At 38.2% G+C, this 12556-nt stretch overlaps 1 protein-coding gene and 1 long non-coding RNA gene across 2 annotated transcripts; both read right to left on the reverse strand.

The window, feature by feature from the left end:
* Positions 1-210: 210 nt before the first annotated feature.
* On the reverse strand, positions 211-3561 carry LOC143048397 (uncharacterized). Its single transcript, XR_012969813.1, has 2 exons — positions 506-3561; positions 211-287 (listed from the first exon to the last, which is right to left on the reverse strand). It is a non-coding gene; the product is annotated as an uncharacterized LOC143048397 (long non-coding RNA).
* Positions 3562-5615: 2054 nt separating this feature from the next.
* Positions 5616-7856, reverse strand: LOC143049577 (uncharacterized). Its single transcript, XM_076223179.1, has 3 exons — positions 7726-7856; positions 6199-7507; positions 5616-5629 (listed from the first exon to the last, which is right to left on the reverse strand). Exons 2-3 carry the CDS (start codon positions 7214-7216, stop codon positions 5616-5618), a joined length of 1032 nt encoding a protein of 343 aa, XP_076079294.1. The 5' UTR covers positions 7217-7507; positions 7726-7856.
* Between the last annotated feature and the right edge of the window lie 4700 nt (positions 7857-12556).

The raw sequence follows: 12556 nt of genomic DNA on the forward strand, positions 1-12556 counted from the left end.
TAGAAAACAAAACCTTTTTTGCCTTTTTTGTTAATTCAGCTGTACTATGACTGAGATTAACATTTGATTTAATCAGCAGACCCAAGTAAGGATATTCCATAACATTCTCTATTTTTTTGTTTTTATATACAAGTATTATGCTGAGCCTGACTCAGCTAGTATAACCAAGGGACTGTATCGGAATCTCGGCAAATTATAAAGAATAACAACTTGTGGGTGAAGATTGTAGATTATAATTCCACCAGAAATGATACAGGAGTTTTACAGAGCGTGTATTGTTTGGTAAACTGAAAGAAATAAAAATACAATATTTTACAATATGCACGAAAGAAATATATGAATGTTCAAAGCAACGTTAATATCAAGTCAAAAACGAAAGTAGAATTTGCAGTTCAATTCATAGAAATAACAATTACAGTTCGTATTTGTTGAATAAACGTGGAATTCAAGTTAACGGAATTAACGGTATATATATTTAACAGTTTATAATTGATTTGAAACGTACTTGACGGTGATTTGTCACAATATCCACAGGTGCAGTTTTGTCGTGGCATCCATTTGTAATAGACAGGCGAGGAAGAGAAAGTAAGCAGTAGTGAAAATACGGACAAGTCTAGATTATTTCCGGAAATACGGATGTCTAAAAATTCAATCCAAGAAACTATACAGTTAATATAATTGCGAATGTGATCTAGAATACTCCCCGTCTGAAATCTACCTGATATCACTATTCCATAAGATATAACACATATGAATGTCACTATATAAATCCAAAATATATACATATAGTTACACAGGGTTGTTCTCTATGAGAAGAATCATGTCCACGATAGGGCGTGTGTAGATTGCGGCTTTTCCATTAACGATTACTCGCACTTCTGCTTTTCGGACATGTTCGTCTGAACTTTTAAATGAGTTCACTATAATTCCAACGGGCCATTGGGTACGGCAAATGTTTTTGTCCTTTAGAAGAATGACGTCTCCTTCGATGATATCACGGCGATCTTCGGTCCATTTTCGTCGTTGTTGTAGTAACGGCAGGTATTCCTTCCTCCAACGGGACCAGAAAACACTGGCAAGAGCCTGTACTCGTCTCCATTCGGCAAGACATAGATCTCGTTTATCGAATTCTCCAAGATGATCTGAGGTGAATATGTAGTCGGTTTTCTGTGTCAATAACATAGCCGGAGTTAATATCAACGGATTCTCTGGATCTGTTGATACCGGTACCAGAGGTCTAGAGTTCACTATTGCTGAAACTACTGCCATTAGTGTGTTGAGCACGTCATGTGTTAGGCTTCTTCCGGCTGCGTTAAGAAGCATAGAATCAAGAATTCTCCTGGTGATACCAATCATTCTTTCCCAGGCTCCACCCATGTGGGACGAATGCGGCGGATTGAAGATCCAAGTTGTACCAGAATTGTACAGAAAGTTCTTGAAGGGTCCATCTTCAACGTTGATTGAGTCAATCTTTAAGTCGTCGATTGCGCCGATAAAGTTCGTTCCACGGTCAGATCGGAAAATCTTAACTTGACCTCTTATAGCGGCGAATCTCCTGACAGCGTTTATGAAGGCTGAAGAACTCATTTCCTCGATTAATTCGATGTGAATAGCTCTTGTCACTACGCATGTGAATAAAATTGCCCAACGTTTTGAGTTGGCGTATCCACCACGTGTTTTACGTGAAACAATTGTCCAGGGTCCAAAGGTGTCTATTCCAACGTTAGTAAACGGAGGTGAAGGTTCAAGACGGTCCTCTGGCAAATCAGACATGATTTGATACTCAGTTTTTCCTCTGAGTTTGCGGCATGTCATACATTTATGAATAATAGATGAGATCAAGCGTTTTGCTCCTACTATCCAAAATCCTGCGGATCGAATTGCTCCATCCGTGAAATGGCGACCTTGATGTTTTATCTTGTTGTGGTAGTGTCGAACTAATAATGTCCCTATATGATGGCGTCCAGGGACGATCAATGGTTTCTTTTCACGGAGGTCTAAGTCAGATTTGGCGATACGGCCTCCTACTCGTAATAGTCCCCGTTCGTCCAAAAACGGATTGAGGTTAGCTATCGGGCTCCGCTTATTAATTTGTTCCTGACGTTTTATACAATCTATTTCATCTCCATAAACTTCATGTTGTGCAGATATTAAGATGAAATTTTCGGCATTCGAAAAGCCTTCCAGAGAAGTCACCGATGCTGCCTGTTTTGACCCGTGTAAACGGGAGAAACGTTCTAAAAAGGCTATCGCTCGCACAAGTGATGTCCAGTTGGAGAATCTGTTGAATCTAACAGTTCCGATACCCTTATGCTCAAGTGTGGCAAATGTTTTTGCAACATTAACAGTTGCACGTATTTCTCCATCTTCCTCTGGGTCTGTTAGCTGATAAATGTCCTCAGAATTCTTCTGTTCTGAGAAAAGAAGTTGTCTTGGTCCTAATAACCATTCACTGCTATGAATTTCGTGAGCAGGTACGGACCTCGTTCCCGAATCTGCGGGATTACGGTTAGTTGGTACATAATTCCATTGACTTGGAGAGCTAAATTTTCTTATTTTCTCTACTCTATTGGCGACGTAGATAAAGAACCTTCTTGTCTCGTTACTGATGTAACCTAAAACCACTTTACTGTCTGTGTAGAATTTTACGGTGTCTATATGTAAATCTAAATTATCCATGACGGTTTGTGTGATCTCAACTGCTAATACAGCAGCTGATAGTTCAAGACGTGGAATAGTATGACCACTTGTTGGTGCAACCTTAGCTTTCCCAAGAATGAAACCTATGTTTGGTTCACCACTACTGTCGGTCGTACGTAGGTATGCAACAGCTGCTATGGCTTTTTCTGATGCATCAGAGAAGATATGCAACTCCTTTGTGGCGGTTTTGCTGAGATACGGTACGTAGGTATGTGGAATGCGTAATGTTTCGATAGCAATTAGAGTATCTCTCCAAGATTTCCACTCCGCTGCTGTTTCATCAGAGAGAGGTTGGTCCCAATCGACGGTTTCTGATACTATTTTCCTTAATAGGAGTTTCTCTTGAATAATCACTGGAGCCAAAAATCCAAGAGGATCGTAGAGACTGTTTATCGTAGATAAAATTTCTCTCCGAGTGATCGGTTTGTTTTCTGATGATAATTGAAATAAGAAGTTATCAGTGTTTACGTCCCAGCTGAGACCAAGACTACGTTGTAGGGGTTTGCTGTCGCATTCTAAGTCTAGATCTTTAAGATTTGAAGCCAAATCACTGGCATGAAATGTAGACATAACTTCCGCACAATTAGAGGCAAACTTGTGAAGGCGTAAGTTTCCATATTTTGATAATGCTTGCTGTGTGTCCTTCATGAGCTTTACGGCTTCTTCTTTAGTAGGACATGACGTTAGACCGTCGTCGACATAGAAGTCTCTTGTAACAAAGCTAGTCACGTGACTGCCAAACTCTTGTTCTGATGCTTGAGCTGCTTTTCTGAGTCCAAGCGTAGCAACGGCAGGTGACGGACTATTTCCGAAAACATGAACCCTCATGCGGTATTCGACAAGGTTCTTCTGTAGGTCATTGTTTTTATGCCATAAAAATCTCAGATAATTTCGGTGGTCTTTTCTGACAACAAAGCAGTGAAACATATGTTGAACGTCTGCAGTTAAGTGAAACTCCGTTACATTTGGTGGAAGAATCAAACACACCTCTTATCTGATCGGGTTTCTTCGGATGATAAACACCAAACAATGGCAAATACCAGCACTCCTGATGTTCGTGCAATGGTGGAGCGAGCTCTGCATGATTATTATCTAAGATTTTACTCATAAATGTAAGAAAATGTTCCCGCTTCACTGGGTTTCTATTCAGACTGGCGTCTAACATGTTAGCACGGTGAAGAGCCTGTGGTCTGTTGCTTGGCAATGGCTGTCTTGGCACTCGGAACGGTAACGGTGCTACCCAACTTCCTTTCGAGTCTCTGACAAATTCGTTGTCCATCTGTTTCATGAACATTTTGTCCTCATATGACTGTCCAGGCTTATCATCGTCCCTTGTTTTTTCAAAGAGTGGCGATGGTAAATCTTTCGTTACAGGGTCTGTGTAGTTTTCCCGGATGTCAAACTTGCTTGTGCATGGTTGAAAGGTTGAAGGTTGTCCTGTAGGTAAAATGTTGGTTATTTTAACATTTAACTCAAGAGGAACATGCTGCTTGTTAATGCAGGTTTCTCCTATCACTACCCAACCAAGTTTCAATTGTTGTGCATATGGAGTTCTGGGTGGTCCTATGCGCTGGTCGAGGACATGGTGTGCCTCTATAAGGTCTCTGCCAATTAAGAGAAGAATTTGCCAATTTTCCTCTATAGACGGAATGCTACCTCTAAGTTCTTTTAAATGAGGGTGATGCATTGTTACTTCAGGAGTAGGTATTTCGTCCCTATTATTTGGAATATGATCACATTCAATCAGTACAGGAAGGTCAAACTTGTCATTACAGTTGATTGATTCCATGATGAAACCTCTTCCTCTTTTCCCGGAGGTGACTACTTTGCCGGAGCATGTTGATAAAGTATAGTTCTCCGGTTTATCTTTGACGTCGAAAAAATTAAAGAATTCGGGCGATGCTAGTGACCGGTTGCTTTGGTCATCAATGATGGCGTACATGCGAATAACTTTGTCCTGGTTATCTTTGTGATAAACATTCACAGGCAGTATTTTAGCACAAGATTTCCCGCTATATGTATCTTTGCAGATCTCAGTACAGGTAGAGTTAACTGAGGTTGCCTTAGTTTCAGCCGATTCTATAGGCTCCCCGCCGTAGGCTTGCTTAGGCGAGCTAGACTGAGAACTCGCAGGTTGCTGTGGTCTAGTGATGTGAAGTGCGGTAGTGTGTTGTTTACTTCCACATTCTTTACAACTTATGCGTGCGTTGCATTCCCGGCTTCTGTGTTTGGTAGAATCACAACACTTGTAACAGACATTGTTTTCTTTCAAAAGACCTTTGCGTTCCTCTATTGATTTGGCTCGGAACGCTCGACATTCATTTAAGGAATGCTTTGTATTGTGCAGAATACAAAGACCTTGTTTGCTGGCGTCTCCGGATAGCTGCTCAACCGCTGTTTTGTGAGTACCAACTTTAGTCTTGGGGTAAGACGTGAACCTTGGCGCAGCACCTTTTGTATTTGGTGTGACTTTTGACCCAAAGATTAATCCAGGATCGTTTTTAATTCTACTGATTTCACTGATGAATGCAGATAACTCTGTAAAAGGAGGAAAGGCAACGCCGTGATTAGATTTGTATCTAGACGCCCTTGTAACCCACTTTTCCTGAAGTCCATATGGTAGTTTTTCAATGACAGGGTTTATTCCGGTCGGTGAATCAAAATAAGCTAGCAGACATCCCAGCTTGGGATTTTCCTTGTGGTATTCTATTTCTGATAGAATGTCAGACAGTTCATAGAGACGTGCGTTGTCCTTATTCGTCAAGGTCGGGAATTTGTCAAGTTTACTCCTGAGAGAGGCTTCCAACATTTCTGGAGCACCATACCGCTCGTCAAGCCTCTTCCATAATCTCTGTAGACCTATTGTAGGATTATTGGCGTTCGACGCTCTTATGCTTATGGCATGTTTAGCAGACTCAGGACCGAGCCACTTGATTAATAAATCAATCTGTTCCGAGTCAGCTACTTGTAACTCGTCTGTTACGTTTTTAAAGCTTGCCTTCCATGTATGGAAGGATTCTGCCCGATCGTTAAAGCTTGTTAATCGGGAGAAAAGCAGGTCCTTACGCAAGAGAAATCTAGTAATCTCCGATGTTGGGTTGATTTGTTGCTGGTGTGCAACAGGGATCTCTTCTTTTACACCATGTTTTTTGTGTGAAACAGGGATCTCTTCTATAAAGTCTTGTTTTGTGCGTAAGACAGGGATCGCTTCTTTGACACCCTGTTTTTGGTGTTCAGTAGGGTTCTCATCTGAAAGGCCTAGTTTTTGTATGCCAGTTACTAATCCCAGATCTGGGATTAAGGTAACTTCCGGTGACTTAGTATCTGAAGGCAAGACGGCAGAGGTCTGCGACAGCAAGTTCAGTGCCACGGATGGCACGAACGCTGGTGCTTCGTGACTCAGCTCGATCTTAACAGGAATTTGTTTTTTCTTTTGAGGTCCTGTTACTTCCTTTACAACAGTTGATACAGGAAGTTTATTGACGAAATCTTGCACACGCTGGAGCGGGTCTTCCTTTTCATCAGGAAGATCGCTAAATGCTTGGCTGCCGTCGTATTCCAGGACACGAGCCTCGGCTTCTGCGGCTGCAGCTTCTCTTTGTGCTTCTAGAATGTTCATAGCAGCTTTAATTTCGGCCTTTTCCCGTGTTGCACGTGCAGCCTCCTGTTCCATTAAAGTTTTCCTGCGTATGGCCTCGCGTTTCATTTCAGCTCTCTGGTGTGCAGCCTCAGCATTTCTACGTATAGCCTCTTGCTCCGCCCCGGCTTTTCTGCGTGTGGCTTCTTGATCTGCTCTGATGGCTTCTTGTTCTGCTCTGATGGCTTCTTGTTCTGCCTCGGCCTTTATTTCATTTTGCTTGAAAAGAGTCTGTTCTTCTATCATTGCCTCCTGCTTTAGGAGCAAGGCCTGTTTTTCAGCAAAGGCTATCTGAGTTCTGGCAGCCTCTGCTTTAGCACGCTTCTTCCGTGCAAGACTTGAAATGTCAGAGACGTGGGAGCTCCCACTGTGTGAGGATTTCTTGCCTCTAGATGTCTTTGTTTTTGTAGATTTAGCCTTTGTAAGAGCGAGGCGATGCTCGTGTAGTTTTTCCATAACTAGCTCCACTTTGGACAGACGTAAATCCAAAGAGAGTTTACATGCATCAATTTCTTTTTGACTCTCCAATGTTCGGGTCCTTTTCAGAAAGTCTAGGTATTCATCTGTGAGCCTACGATAATTATTACAGGCTTTAACAAGTTTGTCCTGGACTGTTAGGAGTTGCTGGAGATCGTTAGGAGGCGTTGTTACTTCCAATAACTTGGATTCAATGTCTGCCCAGAGAGCTTCTAGTTCCTGACAGAACTTGTCACGTTTTTCAGTGAAAGCTCCTTGTCCTTTTTCCGTGAGGTCACGTACTCGCCTAGCCTCGGGAGTTTCATCTGACTGTGATATATTAGACGGATTTTCTAATAGTTCAAGGACATCTCCTTCTTGGGGCTGAATCTCTTCTTGTTGTTCCACATGACTGGGATCCATGTTGACTCAACGTTGTTGGGTTGCTGTCGAGTTCACACAAGATATGTAGTCCACTGCCAGTGTAAAGGTATGTACGTATGTACGTTGCTACGTTGTCGTTCCTTGTCTGGATATGTAAAGACAGGTTGTCGTCAATTTACTATGCTGAGCCTGACTCAGCTAGTATAACCAAGGGACTGTATCGCAATCTCGGCAAATTATAAAGAATAACAACTTGTGGGTGAAGATTGTAGATTATAATTCCACCAGAAATGATACAGGAGTTTTACAGCGCGTGTATTGTTTGGTAAACTGAAAGAAATAAAAATACAATATTTTACAATATGCACGAAAGAAATATATGAATGTTCAAAGCAACGTTAATATCAAGTCAAAAACGAAAGTAGAATTTGCAGTTCAATTCATAGAAATAACAATTACAGTTCGTATTTGTTGAATAAACGTGGAATTCAAGTTAACGGAATTAACGGTATATATATTTAACAGTTTATAATTGATTTGAAACGTACTTGACGGTGATTTGTCACAATATCCACAGGTGCAGTTTTGTCGTGGCATCCATTTGTAATAGACAGGCGAGGAAGAGAAAGTAAGCAGTAGTGAAAATACGGACAAGTCTAGATTATTTCCGGAAATACGGATGTCTAAAAATTCAATCCAAGAGACTATACAGTTAATATAATTGCGAATGTGATCCAGAATAAGTATAGATGTTTCAGGCTTTTGCTTTGTTGTTGAAAAGACCATACTTTTTGTTTTATTTATGTTTAGAGAAAGCTGCCAGTTTTCACAAAACATGGAAACTTTATTAAGACTATTTTGGAGACCCTCCTTAGATTCTGATAGTAAAAGCAGATCATCAGCAAACAGGAGGGAGCCTAGTTTACTATTTATGAGCTCCAATGGACTTGAGTTGTCATCTTCCAAACCTTTAGTGATATCATTTATAAAAATATTGAACAAAGTAGGACTTAATGAGTCCCATTGTTTCACACCTCTAGTAATGTCAAAATAGTCAGAAATGTGATCTTTATATTTTAAAGAGGATTTTGTATTTAAATATTGTTGTTTTATTACCCTGTAAAAAGACTTTCCTACTCCCATTTTGCATAATTTATATAGAAGGGCTGTCCTCCATACAGAGTCAAATGCCTTTCTTAAGTCAATGAAGCATGCATATATTTTTTTGTTATTTTTGTGTATATATTTATTAATTAAAGATTTTAATATGAAAATACTGTCAGCAGTTCTGTGGTTTTCTCTGAAGCCAAACTGACAGTTATTCAGCTGTTTATCCACAACTGTGATTAGTCTATTATTGAGTACAGCATTGAATATTTTAGGAAGATTACTGATTGAAGATATACCTCTGTAATTATTGGGATCAGATTTGTCTCCCTTCTTATGAAGTGCTATTATATATGAGTCCTTCCATGATTTTGGGTATATACCCGTTTTTAGAATTAAATCAAATATTTTAACAATTGACTTAATTATTACTTGATTTGAGGTTTTAATTATTTCATTTATAATGCTATCTGGTCCAGCAGACTTTTGAAGTTTTAGTCCTCTGATTACCTTATTTACTTCTGAACAAGATATTGGAGCATCTGTTTCAGCTTTGAAATCTATATTATTTTCTAATAGCTTTAATTGTGATTCAATGTCTATCATAAAAGTAAGAGTACCTTAATCTGAATTATCTGCCCTTGCATTTGAGTTGCCTCCCCTTATGTGGCAAAGTTGGAAAAAATTGATTAAACAAAATTTTTCTATTTTTTGTAAAATACAACTATTAATATGATAAAACATGTCATTTTCTATATCGAATTGAAAGTTCTTACACATGAATTACCTACTACTCTCAAAATGTGCACATTCTGTTAAAGATCTAGACCTTGTTTTCTGGTATTTTCAAATCCAAGATGGAGGAAGACACCCTATCTATCTTAATTCAAGTGAACTAGATTTTTTTTAAATTAACACACACACACACACACACACACACACACACACACACACACACACGCGCGCCAATAACAATAAAAAACATGAACATAATCTGAAACTAGTCCAACATCCATATAAGACAAGAAAACTATCTAAAACTAGTACAACAACAACCATGATAATACAAAAAACAATCTAAAACTTATCCAACAACCATGTAGTTCATGAAAACCATATAAAACTAATCCAACAACACTTTAGGACATGAAAACCATATAAAACTAATCCAACAACCATTTAGGACATGAAAACAATCTGAAACTAATCCAACAACCATAAAAGAAAATGTTGACAAATATGTGTCCATAGTTTATGGATGCCCCACTTGCACTAACATTTTCCATGATCAGTGGACCGTGAAATTGGGGTCAAAAATTTAATTTGGCATTAAAATTAAAAAGATCATATCATAGGGAACATGTACTAAATCCAAAACTACCTTGACCGAAAACTTTAACCTGAAGCGGGACAGACGGACGGACGAACGAACGAACGGACCCACAGACCAGAAAACATAATTTCCCTCTACTATAGTAGGTGGGGCATAAAATTTTAAAAAAGGCCGTCGCTGTAGACCTTTTAAAGTGAAAGGGACAACCACTGCATTTCTATGCACAAATGAGGGTTACATGCGTATAATTCTATAATTACAGTCACTTGCAGTTCAGTAGTCTCATAGAAAGACTTATTCAAAGGTGTAAGTTTGATTGTTTTATACATACTCGATGGGAATGAGTACAGACAGTGCTTTCTAACGTTCTCTCACGGTTCCCTCTGTGCCCAGAGAACATCTCATAATTGATTACTAAGTATCTGTTAAATTTGTTTAATTTAATGTGCTTATCTTGCCTGGAATATTTGATACTGGACGTAAGAAAACAACTGCACGTTAAATCTAAACGTCTTCCGGGGAGTTGGGTGATATTATGTAATTTTTTGGGTCATTAAATTTAACAGTACGTCGTTTTTTAATTATTCAAAATGTGATATCTGTACTTCTTTTATTCGATCGCCTACTTGACACCATGTTAATGTGTTTGTTATGATTTATTCGGGTTTTGTCTCATTGATGTTGATATTATACATTATTGATTTTACACTCATCTTGCAAAAATTTCAATTTAACCTTAGAATGACTCTATTCGTGGCTCTCGTCGAGACTATACATTTTGCTTTAGGTATTTTTGATTAAGCGATTGCGAACTCTTTGAAGTGGTGCTTTGATAACCATTGTCATGAGGATTTTACATGAAAATGTGTTTGTTTGGGGCTTTGTTCAGTATTATAATTCATTATATTAGGTGAGAAAAGACATTCATATTTAATGTGTCAAATTTCATTTCATCTGGTCTTATAAGAACAATCAATTGTCCGAGCTGGTTTTGACTGGGGATCAAAACACAAATTTACTTTCAATATCAGTCATATTAAATACGTTTTATGTGTCATTCATTCAACAAATTAAACTGTCTTGTATCTGTTTCTATTAGATATTTTGTTTAATATGTAAATACTCGGTAACTTCAAGTAAATATAAAATATAAGATCATCCTCCAGTTGTGAAAAAAGGAAATCAAATAGGGAAGTCAAGCGACGAGACCACGAATAATAAAAAAAAAACACCAATGAATTGCAAATGTCAATATAAATGGCGTGCAATGACTTTTCAATCTTCAAGTTAGTCGTTTTGTACTTTTCGTTAACCCATTTTGTTGTTTCCTTTTAATTTGGATTTATTACTTAGCTAAAAGTTTCTTGTTGTTTGCTGAAACGACCTCATAGTAGTTTATGGAACTCGAATATCGTCTGCTATACGTTCCACAATATTTTAATGTAGTTATCTATTTAACATTTTGCCAATGACGTTGAAATAGATAACAACTATACACCGTGACTTTTACAGCATTTTCTTAATCTAGACTGTTTATAAAACCAAGCCGACCGATAACAAAGGAACATTCAAAGTCATAAGTGGACAATAAATTGACAACGCCATGGCTTAAAAAGAAGAAAGAAACACGACTAGAAAAGCAACAGTATAAAAAAACACAACATAGAAAACTAAATACTGAACAACACGATTCCCATCAAAAACTGGTAATGATCTCATGTGCTCCAGAATTGTAAGCAAATCCTTATCCATATGTGGCACCCGTCGTTTTTCTCATGTTAGTACCAACTCGGTTGGTCCTTATCTGGAGGGTCATATTCCGGAAAAAAGATAGTACATCTGGTTCTCATTTGAATGCGAATTGTTTGTTGAAAACAATTCGTCCTTAAAACGTAATAAATATGTTGTTTCATTTAAAGGATTTTTTTTACTAAATACGAATTACCCTGCATGTACTTGTATCTTCTCAATGTTGAAATAAAGACAATATAAAAAAGAAGATGTGGTATGATTGCCAATGAGACAACTATCCACAAAAGACCAAAATAACACAGACATTAACAACTATAGGTCACCGTACGGCCTTCAACAATGAGCAAAGCCCATACCGCATAGTGAGCTACAAAAGGCCCCGATAAGACAATGTAAAACAATTCAAACGAGAAAACTAACGGCCTTATTTAAGTAAAAAAAATGAACGAAAAACAAATATGTAACACATAAACAAACGACAACCACTAATTTACAGGTTCCTGACTTGGGACACATACATAAATAATGTGGCGGGGTTAAACATGTTAGCGGGATCCCAACCCTCCCCCTAACCTGGGACAGTGGTATAACAGTACAACATAAGAACGAACTATAAAAATCAGTTGAAAAAGGCTTAACTCATCAGATGGACAAAAATACAGTGGACGTGGCCCGGTACTTATACATCCCGACACAAAAAGACACAATGAACAGATCTGAGAGTACTCGCAGTTATCTGACAGCTAGTTCAAAGCCACTAACAACTAATAAAAAAAAATCATGCAACTAAGACTAAACAAGTTCTCTTTTCATTTGGATTTTACAGCTCTTTTTTATGTTGATGTACCAGTGCTTTATTGTGTTGCTGTATCAGCGAGGTTTTGTCACGGTACTAAGATACTATATATACATTGTAGTAATTATTACAGCGAGGTTTTGTCACGGTACTAAGATACTATATACATTGTAGTAATTATCAAAATAAAAAAAATCATTTCATGGAAATAATAGATATATCACCTCTGTGGTAACCAGCATATTGCACTATTTATATTATGCATGTAGCGTTTAATTTTCTAATGGAGAATATTTTATTCCCTCAGATTATTATCTCCACGTATCAAATTAAATCAATAAACGTTGAAACGCAACAAAATATGCAGTAAAAATGTATCTAAGCTATTTAA

Source organism: Mytilus galloprovincialis, chromosome 10 (assembly GCF_965363235.1).
Source record: "Mytilus galloprovincialis chromosome 10, xbMytGall1.hap1.1, whole genome shotgun sequence".
Taxonomy (NCBI): domain Eukaryota; kingdom Metazoa; phylum Mollusca; class Bivalvia; order Mytilida; family Mytilidae; genus Mytilus; species Mytilus galloprovincialis.